The 20023-nt window shown below is 44.2% G+C and overlaps 1 protein-coding gene across 1 annotated transcript in view; it reads right to left on the bottom strand.

Annotated features, from left to right (window-relative positions):
• LOC147693300 (extracellular calcium-sensing receptor-like) overlaps window positions 1-19297 on the bottom strand; it is a 34743-nt gene extending 15446 nt beyond the window's left edge. The window contains exons 1-3 of the mRNA XM_086935910.1: window positions 19149-19297; window positions 10639-10930; window positions 3987-4829 (exon numbers count right to left, since the gene is read on the bottom strand). Of these exons, the coding sequence (XP_086792036.1) occupies window positions 3987-4829; window positions 10639-10930; window positions 19149-19297 (1284 nt within the window). The remainder of the gene's footprint in view (window positions 1-3986; window positions 4830-10638; window positions 10931-19148) is intronic.
• Between the last annotated feature and the right edge of the window lie 726 nt (window positions 19298-20023).

Raw genomic sequence — 20023 nt, 5'->3', positions numbered from 1 at the left:
CTCTGCGAATACAATTGTATAGACTTAGCGCATATAACCTTTAATGACCCCAACAGGTTCTAACTAACATCTAGGGCCGGAATATAAAGAGGCATTAAATAATGAGGGAGTGAAAGACCGAACCAGGTTGCATACCAAACTACATTACCCACGAGCCATGGATACTGATCACAGCCGGATCGTCAAAGCAGAACTCTTCGTAGGACTGCCATCTACATCGAGATGAGCCCAGATTATTGAAGATTAGACGCCCCACTAGGTAGCCTACAGCATAGAGAATTAACAAGAAACTCCTGTTTCCCCCGCAGATGGCCATCTAACTCTTTTCGCAGAGCACACCAAAGGAAGCAACTAATCCAAGTAGGAGAATCATGTAGGACCGCGTTTGTAATAAGTGAAAAAATGAGTGCTATTATTCTTTCAAAAAACGGGTCCTTATACACCACCCTGTTTCACATTTCTCCCCTCCCAGGCACTAGATAGCAGGGCGACTTCTCTCAAAACAGCAGCAATACAGAGGATTGCATGAGCTATATGTAAGTGGCGAGACTGAGTCGAGCATAAGCACGTGTAAATGCAAAACCATGTGAAGCTAAATTAGGCTCTCTGTCTATTTCCTCCAGCTTTTAACTGTTCAGCATCGTGGGCGATTTACAAGGCACTACTATTGAAGTAAGGAGCAATTGGCCTTAGTGGTGGAGCGACCTATAAATAGACAGAAGAATCTATACTCTATACTACTATTATAAAGAGAGAACTTGCACCTTTTGGCCAGGTAAACTCGGGAACCACAGCGCCAATCTACACACCCGATACATCTATGAAAATGTCAGGGTGTGTAGATGGACATACGCTATATAAATAAATAAAAAAAGTAAATTACAAAAATTAAGTTTGAAAACAAAGTAGTCCCCGGAAAGTAGCGCCGGCCGGGACCTAGCGCTGGCCGCGACGCAACTTGCGTGATGACCGCGACGCGACGTGCGTGATGACGACGAAGGAGGAGCGGCGGTGCAGTGAGGAGCGGCGGCACAGGTAACGCAAGGGAAAGTTCAGTGCGAGACTGCAGGGGGAGGCAAGAAGGACCTTCGCAGTGCTATCAGCTGAAAGAGGCAGCAGTAAAGGAAAATATCCGAGCGCGAGTGAGTCGGGCAGAAGTGAGTCGGGGCGGTAGTGAGTCGGGCGGGAGTGAGTCGGGGCGGGAGTGAGTTGGGGCGGGAGAATGTCTGGGTGGGAGGGGGGCCTGGTCCGTGTCCGGTCATGGGCATGCACGGACAATGTCGGGGTGGGCGGGGGCCGGGGCGGGTGGGGGCCTGGCCGACCGGTTGGCCCTGAAGCCTCATTGCCCCCAGGCAACGCTGGGGCTGGCTGCTAGTTGTAAAATAAAATCACAAACCCAATTTGCTATTCAGTAATGGATTTCTGAATTGCAATTAGGGCTTGTACATGTGAAAAAGTATTTTGACATTTGCAAATGGGCAGATTCTGAGTATCGTCCCATTTGCGACCACAAAAAGCTGTTGTAAATGTGGCCCTTTGTTCAGTCACTAGGCAATTTCTAGCACCTTGATAGTGACAGTGTGAACACCACAGAGGACTGGCCGTGCAGACTATCAAGATCATTGACACTCCCTGCTATCTGTAGGGTCATGGCACTGCCTGCCCCAGCATTTCCTCTCAAAGTTGAAGCTGACCTACTAGAACCTTTGTTATGCAGAGAACTTGAACTAGCCTTCAAAACGCTGAGGAGTGACATTTAATGGGGCACAGCAACATGTTTCTGTGACAAAGGAAAACATATAGTTTTAGTGCATGTTATCAATAATGATATAAGTGATAACATCACTGATGCCCTCATCGAAGAGTGTGACAGTTTGGTACACACTTATCAAGCTGAAAGGTATTTAGTAACCATTATCTAGAGCACATTTTGTAGACACCTTGTGTGCTACTAATGTGTATAAGTGCTTCCAACATGATTGGCCTCCTAAAGAGGCTAGCGTGTCTTGGAGTGGGCTGTCCATGAAGAGTTCTGTACATGTCAAAGGCTGTGCATGGCAGGGGTTTAACCAACCACATAAGGGGGCTTGGGTGTCTGGAGGGATTGGACTCTCTGTGAAAAACTCCTGCACAGGGAGAAGGATGTGTGTGGTAGGGGCTTGACCACCTAAGGGGCCTTTGGCATCTGGAGGAAGGGGGTTCTCCATAAAGGCTTCCTGCAGAGCAATGGCTTGCTGTATTTGGGGCATGGCCATGTAAGGGGGCTTGGGTGTCTGGAGGGATTGGACTCTCTGTGAAAAACTCCTGCACAGGGAGAAGGATGTGTGTGGTAGGGGATTGACTACCTAAGGGGCCTTTGGCATCTGGAGGAAGGGGGTTCTCCATAAAGGCTTCCCGCAGAGCAATGGCTTGCTGTATTTGGGGCATGGTCATGTAAGGGGACTTGGGTGTCTGGAGGGAGTGGGCTCTGTGAATAATTTTGCCCAGAGTGAAAGGTGCACTTAGTAGGGGCTCGACCACTGAAGGAGTCGTGGGTATCTGGAGGGAGTGGGTCATGAAGACTTCTGTACAAAGCAATGCATGTGCTTTATAGGGGCTTGGTCACTTGTGTCTCATTGAATGTAAATAAGAGGTTTCCTAACTGAAAAGGATCAAGAACAAAACAAAGAATGTGCGCAGCTGGGACTTTGACACCTTTTGGTGCTTGAGTGTCAAGAGGAAGTGGATTGTTCATCACTTATGCCCACATGGCCTTTTTATAATGTTGTTTTTTTCATAATCCTGCTGGAGCGCCACAAGGGTCAGTGTGGGCCGCGTGTGTCCCAGAGAGATGGTGGGCCCTCTTTGACACCCCGCATAACTACAAGGGCGCCATGGCAGAACTGCCCTGCCCCTTTACTGCTTCATTTTACTTTAACAACACAGGCACTGACTTGCTGGGGCATATTCACAAAACAATGTCGGAGCGCGGAGCTGCACCAAATCAGCAGGGCCACACTCTGGCATTTTAAAGCCACAGGAATGCAATGTATTCACAAGAATACGGTGCATCCTTGTGTTTCCCCTGGCGCTGGTGATAAAAAAAAGCTGTCTAGCCCCAGCGCAGGCACCCTGCTGGCATGTTGCAAGAGTGCCTGCACTGCAGGGGCAATTGTTAATGTACACTAAGGGTCACCTTTATGCACATAAACAACCAATTTTAGCAATTTGCACCTTCTATGTGCATGCAGCATACATGGAAAGAGGCAAGATTGAGGAGAAATGAATATTTTCTCCTAATATCGCCATCCTAACCCCAGGCAATCCATGATGTTAGGTTTTTTGGAGCTGCCTCAGCTTTTTAAATCAGGGGCAGCATTAAAAAGCCGACAGCAATACCCATTGCACGCCACTTTGCCACAGAGGACTGCGGCGAAAAGAGCACATTTGCAAGGTGGTGTTAAACCATGTTAAGTGGCTTAGCGCAACCTTGTAAATATAGGATATGGCACTACTCCACTGGAGCGTCAAAAACCTGATGCTCCAGTGGTGATGGGGGCTTGTAAATATGCCCCCCTGTGTCTTGTAATGGAGGACAAACTTAGTTCAATTGGTCTAACAATTTGTTTTCTTAAATACTTCCTAAATTTCCTATGAGAAACTGCACTCAGATAACTTGTTTTGGGTTTCTTTTTCTCAGGCCCCCACTTGATGGAGCACCCTGAAACTTTCCAGAAAGGTGGAAGATTCATCAGATGTTGCCAAAGTTATTAGTGAAACAAACATTTGTCAATTTACACAGATAGTAAAATGACATGTAATTTGACAGTGGAGATTTTTACTAAAGCTAGGATGCCAAGAATTAGATTTCAAGCAAAACCTTAATAATAAGCTGCTGTTTAAAGATCCATCACTATGAGTAAATATCATGACTCACATAAGCTATAAAACGGAGACATTAAGTCATTCATGACCTAGTGCGATAGATATGCTTATCACTTATTTACCTGCCAAGGTTGAAAGTTATTGATATCAGCACAACCACTATTAATGAAGGGTCCTTGTCCAGGTTTACAGGACATCAATGAGTTCATAGCATGGGCAAGGGCATAAACTGCCTGGTAGATGTGGTATGAGACACTGAGATCATTAAATTCAAAAAGAAAAGCTCCCATTTTATGTAATGTCTGGTTCTCTGAGCAAGAAACCTGGCTTCCACTGTTCTGCATCTCCGTCATTATCTCAGTTGTGTTAGTTCCTGGCCACTTGCAGTTGAAAGCCTCCTCCCAGAGGAGTTTAATAAATTCAATATCGGAATCTTGCAATGGATTTAGGTTGGTAAGAAACCACTCAAAGTCTGGCATCTGTGAGAAATGGAGGTTTAGTATTAGAGATCCATTGAAGAGTGTCCAGGTGTTCCTGGGGAAGAGTGCATGAGAAAATGTGAAGGATGCAGAGAAGACAAAGACTTTATCTGTCACATTCAGTGCAAAGAAGACCTCCATGACCTTCTTCATATGGACCTCAGGGCTGTGAACAATGATTACTTTCACAGTATGTCTCTTGACAATTTCAATAACATTAGCGAGCTTGGAAGTAGAGTAGCTTAGATGGATTTTTTCCATGAATGCAACACAGCCCCCATTCTTCTCAATCAATCTTTTTAAGGATTGTCCCCCCAACATTCCAAGCTCATCATCAGAGATGATCATCCCAATCCATGTCCAGCCAAAGAATCTCATTAGCTGTGCCAACGCTGGCATCTGGAAGGTGTTGCTTGGCACTGTGCGCAGAAAAGATGGAAACTGTAGCTTGTCGCTCAGCGTGGAGAGTAGTGATCCATAGCTGATCTGCAGTGAAAGGAATTTTAAGAAGATTTGATTTCATTTTACACAATCTGTTTCTAATAACATGTATGAATTAAACATCCCTCTATCCCCCAAAACAACTCTGGGTATTCTGGTATACAGCCTGGACAGTGTAGTCCTGGCACAATTCTGTGATTAGAGATACAATATTCTTCTTTCAAGCTCACCTTGGTTTGTTGACCTGAGACTAAGGAAGCCTTTTTGTAATTTTGATTTTTTTTTACTCATGTGGATTTAATGAGACCTACCAGCCCATCCTTGTTAGGACTCCAACTTCTTTACTGTTTCCAGGCTCTTTGTACCTAGGTTATTGGGAGATCTTTGAATGGGAGCAAGATTAGGCTCCCATTTACTAAAGTTTGACGGGTGTTTCTAAGACATAATTCAGTTACGCTCTAAGCACCTTGACCTTTAATTGCATTGTTCATGTCGGCCGGCCCAAAGGATTTTTGTAGAAGAGGTCCTTGCCATTGTTATCTAAGATTTAATCCCTCTATTTCCTACCCAGATGGATGACAATGTCCAATGGTGACTAGCCCTATATTCTCTACAGTATATGTTTGATCGGCCTGATTGTTAACCTATCCTATTTATAGAGCGGGGATTCTAGGAGCTGAATATTAGGTCCAGTGACCCTTGCTCCTAAAAAGTAACGAGTACACAAAGGGAGTCACTGTTCCTTGTAGAGGATGAAAGAGGAAGAAACTTTTTTTCGGGTAATACACTATCTATGTGTTCTCATCATCGCACCTAGACCAATGAACTGTCATCAATGAGATGCATTTTTCCCCAGTCTTTCAATATTCTAATGTTGCTAAAAAAAACAATATTTGGGATTCTGATTGGGTACGTATTGTCAAGTACTGCCGTCTCTAAAACACTCAATATCCACGTCCATATCATGTGTAGGCTGTTCTTTAACGCTGCCACCTCCCCGGCCTGCGATAAATACCACATCCTATTCATCTATAACTGCCGGTGCCCCTTCCTTAGCGGCACAGTATACTAGAGCCGCACTTATTAATTCAGGTTCCCTCCCCAAACATAGTCTGGACATCAGGGAGAGCATTATTAATCACGAACTGGACATTTTGTTCATCACAGAATCATGGGGAGATGAAGCATCAGGCCCAGATTTTGTGCAAGCTACCCCTGAAGGTTATAGCGTAGCTAGACAAGATAGAGCCTCGGGGCGAGGCGGAGGCCTAGCCATTATCTATATTTATCGTGCCAAATTTGAGCCTATTCAAAGCACCAGTTGCGAAGCTTTCGCATTTACTATTAATCTTACACATAAACAGGCTTTCAAAGGAACCCTGGTGTACAGGCCACCTAGGCCGCGCACTAAATTCCTAGCTGCACTTACTGAAATTATGGAATCAGTAATGGAATCCCCGACTTATACGATTCTTGGGGATTTTAATTTTCCTCTGGAAAATATAGAAAATAAAGATACATCCCAGCTTATCACTGATATGCAGGCAATAGGACTGCAGCAGCTGGTGAAGGGCCCCACACATGAAGCCGGACACACGCTTGATGGCCTGTTCACTAATGACCAAAGCATTGAGCTGGGAGCAATCTTACCTCTGATATGGTCTGACCACCAGCCATTACTTTTAGGATTCGGATGCTACCACTCAAACCCCCTCAGACCAGCGTTAGAGCATCAGTGGGGGCGCGGATGTGGAAAAATGTAGATATACCACATCTTTCAAATCTCCTGTTGTCATCAGCCCCGGAAAACGGAGGCGACACTGAAACCATGTCCACTAAATTTCAGGAATGGATCTTAAAAGCAGCGAACGAAGTTGCACCTGAAAAAACCTATCGCCCCAATAGAGCGACTCCTTCTGCTCAGTGGTACACAGAGGAGCTGCGGCTCCAGCGTCAGTTCTGTAGAAATTTAGAAAGGCGCTGGAGAAAGCACTATAGTCCTTCGGCTAAACAAGAATATAAAAGTGCGCTAGCAATATATAGGATGCTATTTCAAGTGGTGAACTCTCTGTCCAGTCCTCCAGCTGGATCTACAATAGAGAATTCGCAGGAATTCTGTACCGCACTAGCCACATTTTTTACCACTAAGGTAATGGATATTTATTCCACTTTCTCCAAAGAGCTGGCAGGAAGAACCGCTGATTTAACCATTCAACCAGCACTGAAGTATCCTTCCCTTACTCAGTTTCAGTCAGCTACTGAAGATCAGGTCAACGTACTTGTTGGTAAGATTAAATCAGGCTCTCCATTGGACCCATGCCCTCCGACCATAATGAACCAACTACACAATGTTGTTACCCAGCCGCTGACCAATATATGCAATTCCATCTTCAAAAACGGTGTCTATCCTCAGACCTGGAAGAAGGCTATTGTTAAACCTCTGAATAAGAAGCCTTCCTTAGACCCTACCATCACCTCCAACTACAGGCCTATTGCCTGCCTTCCCTTCCCTGCCAAAATAGTAGAGGCAATAATGAATAAACAGCTCGCCAAGTTTATTGAACAACATAAGCTCCTAGATGATACTCAGTTCGGGTTCCGGAAGGAACACGGAACTGAGACAGCATTGGTAAAAGCCTCAGATGAAATTCGAGAGATCATGGATTCGGGAGGCGCGGCAGTGCTTATCTTGTTGGACCTGTCTGCTGCCTTTGACACGGTCGACCACGTCATCTTGGTCGACCGTGTCGCAGCCCTTGGAATTAGTCATCTGGCTAAAGGTCTTATAGCCTCTTTCCTAGTCAATCGCAAACAGGCAGTCAAATTGGGCAACTACTATTCACCCACTTCTGAACTGCTCTGTGGGGTCCCTCAAGGATCCTCGCTAAGTCCCACGATTTTTAATATCTACGTTGCAGACTTGGCGAGGGTCATTAAATCTCATGGGATGCGATTGACTACCTACGCAGATGACACCCAACTTGTGTTGGCAGTACACAAGAACGGTCCAGTGGTAGTAGCTAAGTTTCAGGAGGGGCTACTGGATGTACAATCATGGATGCACAGTAACTGCCTGAAACTTAATGCAGAGAAAACCGAAGTTATGACCTTCGGTAAGATCTCCCCCGAAAGGTCCTCAACATGGTGGCCCAGTCAGATGGGCTCTCCCCCGGTTCCTGCTGTTAAGGTTAGGAATTTGGGAGTTATCTTCGATAACAAGTTATCATTTGGTTACCATGTAAATAAGGTGGTCTCTGCTGCATTCTTCGTGCTGAAGAAAATAAAAAAACTCATGCCATACCTGCCTGCCTCGGCAGGGAAAACACTCATCACCACCTTAGTGTTTTCGAAGCTGGATTATGGAAACACCCTCTTCCTTGGTACAAACAAATACATTCTGAATAAACTACAGTCTGTGCAAAATATGGCAGCACGGATCCTACTTAATATTCCCTGGCGACACTCCACTCCAGTAGCCATACGCCATCTACACTGGCTAAGGGTGGAGAGCAGAATCAAATTTAAGGCTCTCTGTATCGCCTATAAGGCCATCCATCAGACTGGACCGAAGTTCCTAAAGGAAGCTTTTCAGGTTTACATACCTGGAAAGGATCTAAGATCAGTGGCAAGCTGTCTATTGCATGTCCCCCGCACAAGAACGGCCACATGGGGAGACAGACGTTTCCTGGTAGCAACACCCAGATTGTGGAACACACTCCCCTTGCACATTAAAACAGCACCAACACTCATTGCCTTTTGCAAGGCCTTGAAGACATGGCTATTCAACCAATAAGTTCACGCCCTGAATTTTGTGCATCCCAGAGTATCTCACTGCGCCTAGACACCCTAGGGTATTAGTTGCGCATTAAAAATTCCATAAATAAATAAAATAAGTATAATACATTTTTATCACTCCAGTCAACCTAAACACTGCAGTAAGTTCTAAATACTGAATGTATGCTTTTCCCAGATCAAGCACTCTTGAAACATACTGCCTACTAGTATGGATAACATGTAGTTCCTATATCTTGTAATCTTGCAATCTTGTAATCTTCATTGTTTTATGCAACATTTCCTATAGACTAATTTACGCACGTATGATTCCTCATTTCTGTATAATGTGAGTGTGAGTTGCAAAGCGCTCTGACACCAAACACTGGTATGAGTAGCTCTATAAAACAAATCAAATGCATGTGAGAAAGGGGCTATGGATAGATAGGGGTACTGATGAAGGGTAGTAGTGAGGGATTCAGAGGAGAAGGACGTCATTGGGGTGGCAAAAAAAGACTGTTGTATTGGGCACCAACAGTGCTAAAGCCAGCCCTGCAGCACGTAACCAATTTATTGGAATCGATCCCTCCAGACTTAGTGGAGTCAGGAACACCAGGAGGCCTGGATCAATTGGTCACTTATAGGTGAACGGCAATGGATGGAGCTGGTGATCAGAGGAGAGCTCCATATATCTGAGACAGGGAATCACTGTTTTGCAATTTGGTTGCCTGGCACTCTGAGACAGTTGTGCTGTCACATAGAATGCCCCCAAAATATGAAGTGTGTCACAACTAGAATGTTTTAACAGGAATAGCTCAGGATTAATCACAATCCAACTCGTAGGAGAGCCATGAATCTGAAGAGGAGAGAGATATTTCTGTCCGTAATGAAGAATTAAAGGACACCTTCTACAGTGCTGGTGAGCGGTATCTCCAACCCAGTCCAGAAATTATCTCTCACACATTTTGGTTTAAGTCTGTTCACACCAGAAAACTGTTTGGCTTATGAAACCTTCCATGAATGGAGGTAGCATAAGAACCTAAGACACAAGAGGATGTTGTCTGAATAAATACATTCAAGGGACAATTAGAAGTGGACAATTCTCACATTTGCTTCCTGTGGAACCCCTCTTTTCTTGAGGCGACAGGTGTAGATGTAGAAGTAGTTAATTCTTTATTTTAGGGTATGTATGAAGAGGTCATGATTTACCGTGTGAAAATCCAACAGAAAGTCCAGCAGTAATTGGAACCAATTTTCAGTTGCATCCTCAAGCTTTAGGGCCCAATTATGATGCCGGACGAACCGGAGTCTGTCCGGCATCATTCTGGAACTGGAATCAAACGTCCTCCAGTCAATGGCTCCAGACCAGGAATTAGGATGCGACCGAAACTTGTTTGGTCGCAATCCTATACTTTGCTGTGAGAGCATGCATTCCGAACAGAAAGAATGCTCTCATAGCAAAGAGCATGGGTACAGGTCATCCATGCATCCGGTGGCAGGCACCTTCTAGGCTGCCATTCATCAACCTTGCACACATGGGGCCCAGCTGGGGACCCCAAAAGATGTTTCCCAATGCCTTTTTGTGCTGGAAAGGCCGGCTCAAAAAGGCAGAGGGAAACATTCATTGTAATGCCTCAGCCAGAAAGAGCCGGCAGGCGTATTTCTGCGGGCCTTCTGAATGTTGGACAGGCTCTCAGAGTCTGTCGTAAACCATTCAGAAGACTGATTCAGATTACCTTCCGACCAGGCCCATCGAAATGGTTCGGTTGGAAGGGAATCCGAATCGGTGTTTATGATGCGTGGAAGAAGGGCTCAACTGACAGTCGGAGCCCTTCCTGCCTGCCTCGTAATCGGGCTCTTAATATTGTAGATTTGGTGTTGTATAGCCTGGTAAGAAACTGGATTAACATTTGCCTTACAAAGTGTTGGCTTCTAAGAAGGTCTACACTTGGACATCCACATAGGTTGCTATACAATGGAGCTCTTTAGTTAACTGCAAGTCATCTGTTTAGGTAGTATGAGCCATCAATATTCTATCCTCTCATATAATTATGTATTTAGCTTCTCCATGCACCCTGCTTACCACTGGGAAATGGAGAGGTCCTGAAATTCTGGCTAGTGAAATAGATGTGGATGACAGCACTTCTCCAATAAGTCCTACTGGTATTGATTTTAAATTGCAGTTGTACCCTGGCATTGGGTCAAACTTCCCTGAGAGCTCTTCTAAGAGCCCTTGAAGGGCTCTATTTTGGGATGCGCAGGTATCGAAGATCCGGAAACCCAATGTTATGTTTGATAACAGGTCAGGCGTGCGATTAATTTCCTCAATGGCAAAAAGCATGGCCAGCAGGTCTCGGTAATATCGAATGGTAAACCTGTGGGGTCAAAAGAGTATGTGATTGATGACATCAGGTAATAGCAAATATGTCAACTTATACACAGGCAAATTGAATATTTATACATAATCAACAGACATTGAGACAAAGACCATGGTGTGATGCTAGGGTGCTACAGATGTAGCTCTTGGGCAGTTTATTGAGTAAGACTAAAGTGCCTTCCTGTTATGTGCAAACATCATGGTCATTGGGGCAATGGATCTTGTGTTCATCTATTGTGAATGTTACACCTTTCAAATTTAACACTGGCCACCTAACAGTTTCATCATTTTTATTTTCACCAAACATTTCAGATAATTTTGTATCAAAATATGTAAGGGATACCCTACCTTTTGTTGGGTAGAGGGAACATGTAATCTTTCAATTAACTTGTGTGGGATGTTTTTTTTGCATACACATTAGTGTTACAGTAGAGGCACTAAGGGGCAGATGTATCATCCGTTTTTTTTGTCCCAAACGCTGCGATTCGGAAAATAGCAGCGTTTGCGACAAAAAAAACGGGATTTGGAATGTATCATGCAAAAAGCCTCGCAATATTAAGGAATCACTAATTTAGCGATTCCTTAATATTCCGAGGCTTTTAAGAAATAGCAAATTGCGATTTAAGATTTGAAATGTATCAAGCATTTTAGTGTTGCGATTTTTGACTAAGAATTCGCAAATTACCATCAACTTGTAGTTGGTGGTAACTTGCGAATTCTTTTCAAAAAGCACTTTTTTAAAATTCTAAATGTGCCATATGATGCTCATACATGCCCTTAGGGCATGTATGTGTGCCATATGCGTACACATATCAAATTCAGGGGTGCAGCAGGGTGTCCTTAAGACACCCTTGCACCCTTGAAATTATTCTCAATTTGCGATTAGCTAATTGCTAATCGCAAATTGAGTATAATTTTACATTCATTCCTATGGGCCTCCTGGCCCATAGAAATGAATGGGAAATTATTCCTTAATTGCGATTAGCAATTTGCTAATTGCAATTAAGGAATTCTAAGGATTTGCTAATAAATAGCGAAATTCTACATACATACCATTTTGCACTTCTCAAATAGCGATTCCTTAACAATCGCTATTTGAGAAGTGCAAAATGGTATCTTGATACATCTGCCCCTAAGTCATTGCAAACAGGAAGTTTTGCTGCTGCTGAAAACACATGAATATAGGGACGACAAATGAAGAGTAGCAAATATGTATCTTAATTTGACTCCTGATAGAAATTGGGTTTCTGGTTGGCAGAGGAAACACCCTGTCCAAGCAAGAACCACATTCCTAGTCACGGTAAGTCAGATGGACAGCAAAACTTACCCTGTGCTCACTCTCTGATAGCTTTGCACAGAGCAGGCCAGCTTAAATTAAGAGGTATTGTGTAAAGTAATTTTGCAACACAGCAAACAGTAACACAGTAACAAAACCACAAAAAGACTCCACACCAGTTTAGAAAAATAGATCAGTATAATCTGAACAAAATAAGAACAAAAAAACAAAACTCCAAATCTTAGAAGTCAAGATATGAATTAAAGGAAAGAGGGTCAAAATAGTACTTAGAAATAAATTGTGTAAATAGTGCTTAAGGGGGTAAACAGGGTCTTGCTGGGGCGAGTTAAAGTCAAGAGTTCAGGCAACCAGTGATGGAGTGCATGCCAGCTGCAGGACCCATGCAGGGCCTGCTGAGCAAAGTACCTTAATCCCTTGTCACAGAATGAAATACAGGGTGCGATAAATTGATGCTCACCACACAATTGATGCTCCACCAAATTACTTCAAGCAGTAGTGGCAGTGCATCAAAGGGGATGAGCCGGGTTAATCCAAACTGGAGGTGATGGGTGATCTCCTTGTTATGGCTGGATGTATGAGTTCCTAATGGGTTGATCCGGTAGGCAATGAGGCATTGATGAGTGTAATGTGCAGGTCCTAGACCTCGCAACAGCAATGTAGCATTGATCCTGATCTTGCAGCACACAATGTGTAAGTTCACATTGGCGCTATTATTTTGATGCTCAGGTTCTTGTCAGAAGCAGCACTTTAAGCTCACTTCCAAGGGCGCTGGGCTGGATTGGCACCATTTGGCAGAGCAAGACTTACAGCAAGTAATGTGTAAGTACTTTGTTGTAGATGAAAGGGGGTATCCTTAATATCCCTGAGACTTCAGCCACATGAGGCAAGCCAACAGGCCCCTGGAAAAACTTACATTCAAGGCTCTAGAGAGCAGATCTAGTACTTCTCACTTCCAGGCAAGAAGCAGGAGGCCAACACAGCAAAGTAATTTAGCAAATTGGCACTCCCTCCTACCGAGCACAACACAACACAACAAAGCAAATTAGCGGAGTGGGAGTTCTCCTACAGAACAGCAGCTCTTCTTCCTGGCAGAATGTTCTGAGTCCCAGCAGTGTTCTGGGGTCAGAGGCCCAGTGCTTTTACCTTATTTGGTCTTTGAAGTAGGGAGACTTCAAAGACAAGTGTGAAGTGTACAACACCCTGCCTTTCCTGCCCTGGCTCCTGACTCACTCAAGGAGGCTATTCAGTCCTTTGTGTGGGGGCAGGACCCAGCCCTTTCAGGTGCAGAGTATCAGCTCCTCCCTTCCCTCCTGCTCAGGCTGACCCATCAACATGCAGACAACTAAGCAGTCACTCCTACCCGTCCTTTGAGTGTGGCTGTCCAGAGGGAATGCAGGAAGCCAGCTGTCACCCTCCCCAGATGTATATTTTTGAGACAGGCAGAAAAGCACCAAGTGGTTTTAGTAAGAAAATGAAAACTTTCTAAATTTATAATTGAAAAAAACTAGCACTGTCCTTGTGCTCTTATGCTGGTGCACTACGCTAAGTGGGAACAACTCCCTCCAATGAATCATGTTCCTCCAGGTAATCCACAGTAATCTTTTGACTCAATATGATTTTCTCACTCCTTATTACTATTTAATTCTTAATATTCTTCACCACAACGGAGACAGTAAGATACAATCTGTAGTCTTTATTTAGACATTCCAAAACCATACTGTATGCATTTTAGGCTTCGTACAGTAGTACGCACAAATTGATCTCTGTGTAAAATGAGCACGAAATATATTGTCCCAATGCATTTCGAGCCTAGTGGGCCCTTCGTCAGGGGAATCTAAAACATAAAATTGAACAATGTCACCTGACTGTGCCATTATAACTCATATCTGCTATCGTTGCATTGTCATAACATTGTAAAAAATACTAATACTAACTACTTCGTAAGTAATGTCCCTACCCTCACCCCGTCATTTAAAAAAAAAATGTGATAACTGCAGCCCTCTACAGTCCTCCCATCTTAACCAGCCTTATTTTTGCCAAAGTCTTTAAGTAGCTCACGCTCAGTCACTTCCTGTTGAAACTCATCTCCCCTCACGATATTCTCCCATTCTCACTCCTAGATAGAATCATATTGATTCAAAAGATTATTGTAGATTACCTGGAGGAACATGATTCATTGGAGCGAGTTGTTCCCACTTAGCGTAGTACACCAGCATAAGAGCACAAGGACAGTGCTAGTTCTTTTTTCAATTATACGTTTTTGTGGTTTGGGCGGTCTGCATATTACTCGTAGCACGCAATCATATGAAAACATTTAAGGATGGTATCTTTTCAAGAGAAGGAGTGCAGGCTCTTCATGTCTCTTCAACTTTCTAAAAGTGACATTTTCAGAACTACAATTTCAAAACCAACTTCACCACGAGCTTTGTTTGTAAGTTGTGATTTCTGAGACACTAAATGTGATTTCCTTATAATTCTCCAACTGGAAACTGTATTTATAAAATGTAATATGTCAGTCCCAATGTATCCTCTGGGAGACTTGAAACTTAACTTCAAGAACAATTAATATACACTTACCACTTACCATAAATAACTATCAATCAAATATTTAATATTAATTAGAAATAATTATTAATTATGTTACCCTGTAGCCTTATAAACCCCAAAACCTGCTATGGAAATACAAAATACAAAAAATCTTTTAACACTACATTTCAAAACTACTAGCAATTCAAAAACAATATTAAAAAACATTAGCAAAAATTATATAAACAAATGATCACATATACAAATAAAATATACTAAAATACGTCGAAATAATGACAAAACGAAAATATTACTACATCTATATTTTTGTAAACGATATTATTTCTATAGTGTTAAAATCAATATTACTTACCTTAAAATGTATATTCTTGCACAAAATTTTTCTGTATGACTATGTTTCAACTCTATATTTATGTCTGACGATATTTTAATTTCGATATTTTGTCCGAACACCGGTGGACTTGGCAAAAGTGGAAATGCCACTTGTGGAAAGTGGACATTTCTATGCATCAAACTCTGTGTCAATCAACACCGGAGGCTGGGGGAGCACAACTGGGCATTCCCTAGTGACAACCCTAAACTATTGCGCATGCAATTTTAGATAGCCGACTTCTGCCATTTGTGGGTCTCGCAGAATATATGGCGGGCAGAGATTGTGACACCTGGCCACTGGAGCCAGGTCATGCCCCCATAAAGATAGAAATCTGTATTCTGTGGCTTCATGGAAGACAAGAGAGAAATTTAGGGAAAACGTCTGTGGTTTAAAGGAATAGCCTTTGAACCTTCTCTCAACGTCAAAGGCCCAATTGGGTATAACTACCCTGTACCACTTTGCCAAGGGGAGAGATCCGCTTTTCTGCTTGTAATGAGGCAGTGCCCATTGCTGGAGGACTCTGTTGTGCATATATGGGATGACTGCAAAAGGAAAGGACTGTGTGTCTTCCTGAAAAGAGGTTGGCCTGGGCCGACTCCCTGAATTGGGATCCCAAGGACCAGTTGGCTGGTCTCCTATTCTCTGAGAGATCTCAGGGATATACAATATCTCCTATGAGGGGCCCACACCATGACGATGACTCCTGGAGAGCAGTGCCCTCTAAGTGCCCACATTGCCTGCTGAAACACATGATATTAGCTTGGAATTCTAGAATTCTGCCTGGAGACTGGAGTGCCTTGTGGGGAGATCTAGAAGTTGCTGACATCAGCAGCGAAAGGGTTCCTGTACTGAAGGGACCATGGCACACATAAGCATCTTGTTGGTGGTGAGCGGTTTTACTATTTGCAGGAATCAAAGTGGCCCACCGTGTCGTCTGTGCCGCATTTCTCTCATGCTCCATGCCAACTGCATGCTCATTGCTTGCGGTGTTCGATTCACAGGTTGTGAGCCTTAGTGGTAGGCACCCTCATTCTACCTCCTGGGGTTATGCTGAACTTGCGCCTGTTAGTGTGACCGGAATCATCTGGTGCAAGTGACATCAATGTGTGCTTAGCATAGTGCCTCTTTTTCAGGGCTGTACAGATTTGCAAGTCTACTTTGTGTACATGAAGCTTTTGATGCAACTCATCTCAAAGGTGCACCTGACCCTGTGCTCAGACTGCTCGGGCACAGCCAGAATCAACATGTAACTGATGGGGTGCCTCCTCGAGCCGAGAGGCTCCCCTGCATGTTGTCACTGCTTGCTCCCTTACTAGTCCCATCACTGTGGATCAACTGCCTTCTCCCCATCTGATTTTTTCGTGTTACCAGGTAGGAGTAAGAGGAATTGACTAGGCCGGATGGACACTTCTGATAAGGTTTGGGAGCAGGTCAAGAGACTGTGTAACCTCACTGTGCTTCGCAGAACTGGGCTGGTGCCAGAAGGCCCCTGTGGACCCCGTTTCTGCTTCGCAACTTGTTGGTGATTTTCCTGAGTGGCACCAAGACACCCTTTGTTTACGTCTACCTCTTGTTTATGCTTACTGTCTATCCTCACCTGATTTCTGGAGACCCAGATGAAGTATGACCTCAGTCAAGAGTTGCCTTGCGTTCGGAGGGAGGGGCTGGTGAACTTCCATCCAGGGTGTCTGGGACAGTGGGGATGAACTGGAGGGTGGTGGGAGGCTTGGAGCCACAGGGTCTGTGGAGTTTTGTCTATTGACCTGTTTGGAATCATTGGCACCGCATTCAAGTGCCTGGTGTGTAGTGGCGCTAAGTGAGTATGAGTGTGCTGGAGTGGCAGTCTGTGTAGACCACCTGTGCGTCATGACACTGGTCATCAAAAGCAGTTTACCTCTCAACAGAGGGTATACCCATGTGGCCTTGTCCTGCAGTGTTGCTAAAAGTTGTTATAGTTCAGTGTATGCACATGTTACTGATAATGTTGTAACCCAGGGTGCACCCTATAGCTAGTGTGTTCTAACTGGTTAGTGTGTTGCCTGGTTTTATGACTGTTTGTAGATTAGTTTTAAGGTCTGCAGGCTGTTTTTATATTTGTTGATTTCACTGATAATATCACAAAGATTTCCTACAAGCACAAATGCATGTGGTCTCCCATGTCTTGCAAAACATCTATTCAGCGTCATAGCACTTTTTTAAAACACTTTTAGCCATGCTGCAGAGCAGGTAGGCTGCTATAAAACATGGCTAAGAACATGCCCAAAGTCAAAATATCTTGTATGCAAAAGGCCCATTGGCTTGTCAATGTTTCTTTAACTTGATATATTTATGGATGAATGTGACAATGATCGCCTGGATGGATGAGTGTGTACGTTGAGGTGTGGATTTGTAAGAGATTAGGGGAATGGTCTTAGGCTATAGTGGTGGTAATGTTATGAGAGGTTAGTAATTCCCTGTGTAAAACCCTTGGCAGCACAGCATGAGTAGATGCATTGTGGGGGGGTCACTGAGCACAACTCACTGCTCATATCTCATTATAGTTTGTCACATAGTCCTGAGGAGAGCTGTCAATGAGACCGGGGAAAGTGGTGGCTGTAGACTGTGGGAACTGTCTCTGTAGTCTGAGGGAGCTGTCTCTGTGGTCTAAAAGAGCTGTCACCGTGGTCTGAGCGAGCTGTCTCTGTGGTCTATAGGAACTGTCTCTGTGGTCCAAGAGAGTTGTCACTGTGGTCAGAGGCAGCTATCACTGTGGTCTGAGATAGATGTCACTGTGGTCTGAGGGAGGTAATACTGTGGTTGAAGATAGCTGGCCCTGTGGTCTGAGGGAGGTATATCTGTGTTCTGGGGGATCTGTCACTGTGGTCTGAGGGAACCGTGCTTTGGTCTGAGAGAGCTGCTGGTGTGGTCTGAGGGAGGTGTCACTGTGGTCTAAGGGAGCTGTCACGTTGGTGTGAGAAATCTGTTGCTTTGGTCTCTTCATCCCTCTGGCCCATGTGAAGCTTGAGAGAAGTTGAGTGGTCCATCTCTGCAGCCAACCGCCTTTTGACAGGGTCAGAGAGGGTGTCTCTGCTGTCAGTGTGTAATAAGCTAGCCTAAGAGACGGTGTCTTTGTTGCCAAAGTGTAATAACCCATCCTCAGAGAGTTGAGCAGTCTCGACTACCAATGTCTACTACTCCAGACTCAGAGATGGTGGTGTTTGCATCCGGTGTGACATCTGAGAGCGTGAGAGACAGGGACATCAGTGGGGCTCCACAGATGGTGTGATAGGGACCCAGGCTGAGTGTAGTCTGCCAGCCATTATGACATTCAAGAAACCCAGAGATAGTGGTCTCCCCAGCAAATGTGGTGTGTGAGACTGTCAGATGTCAGCAATTGACGTTGCTCATATCAGTGGTTAATTTGAGGTGGTGGGTGCTGGTGTGGGCCATCTGCACTTGTTTTGGGGGACAGAGGCTTAATTTTTACAGATCAGAGCAAGACATGAATAAACAGAAATCAGAAGGATGAAGAAAGAGGGACGGGAAAACCACCAAAAGGCAGAGGGCAGGGGCTTGCAAAGGTAGAATAAAGGGGCAGGGATTGTCTGTTGGTGGATTAAAGAGGTATGAGGTGGCTCAGGGCTTCCCTCCTTGGTGTTCGGGGCACAGACATTTAATAGCACCGGTCGTAGGCTTCTGAGTACAGCTTTGGGCAGCGGAATTAATTCATTTACAAATTAAGCAGTGAATGAGACTGATCGAGTGCAGTTCCTGAGACCCATGGATCTTTTCAGAGAGTCAAAGGGGCATATTAGCAAGAAACTTGTTAAAATTATCGCCGTTTTAGCGGCAGGAAACTGCTGCTAAAACTGAGATATTGGGCTTGCTAATATGTGTTATAGATAGAGCCCAGGTTAGATGTACAGGGCATCTAACCTGGGCTATGCAATCAACTGTTCTGGCCTCTCACAGGATAGCTGTAAACACATTTATGCACATGACATAATAAACTGCTCTTACCCTTTGCAGGAGAAAGGTTGTGGCACTTCTTTGAATGTGAGGTCAGGAGAAGTGTACTCAGAGTGAACCAGGAGCACCCCTCCCAGAATGAGGTCTCCATCGTGGACAAAGGAGTTGAGTTTTAATGTCTGCAGCTTGCAGGCTGGCATCAGGGCCCTCACTCTGGCACAGACCAGTAGGACAATCACTCTACAGGTCCAGCCACCCATTGAGTGGACTGTTGGACTGTCTGTGGAGCACTGGGAGTGACTGTGTGTCTGTGAAGCAGTGAAACTGCACAGGGAGTGACTCTGTACCTGTGAAGCAGAGAATCTGCACAGGGAGTGACTCTGCGCCTGTGAAGCAGGTTTTATATATGGGGAGCTGAGCCCAGATCCTCTTCAGCAGATATTCCAAATTAGAGCTTCTTTCAAGGCTGCTTCTTCCTCGGTTTGTGCCCTGCACTCTATGTAGTTCAACACTTAGGGTGAGTAGACAACAGGAGCAATGTACGTGTCAATGCACTTGTGCTGCCTCTGCGTCAAGCAACACTATGCATCTTCTCTCCCTGGCAGGGGTTTTTATTACATGCGTCCAGGATCAGCTGCTGTTTATTCTACAAGGGATTTATGAGCTCTGTAATTTTAATGCTATGTTTACACCTTCCAAGCTTCTTCTTTCCCTTCACAGGGAAATAGGGTGGTTTCTGATAATGAGTAGGTACTATATGTAATTATTATAATAAAGTAAGACTACAATGTATTCTGACCGAGAGGAGTAAAGAGGCATGGAGCTAAATATATTGATCAATAAAGATATTATATTAAAATACTCAAAGCCTATCTGGCCTGACAAAGCTACATTCAGATATTTGTGGACTGAGTTAAAAAAAAAAG

This window comes from Lissotriton vulgaris, chromosome 8, assembly GCF_964263255.1.
Source record: "Lissotriton vulgaris chromosome 8, aLisVul1.2, whole genome shotgun sequence".
Lineage (NCBI taxonomy): Eukaryota > Metazoa > Chordata > Amphibia > Caudata > Salamandridae > Lissotriton > Lissotriton vulgaris.
The sequence above is the reverse complement of the archived record's forward strand: the minus strand, read 5'-3'. Positions and strand labels throughout refer to the sequence as shown.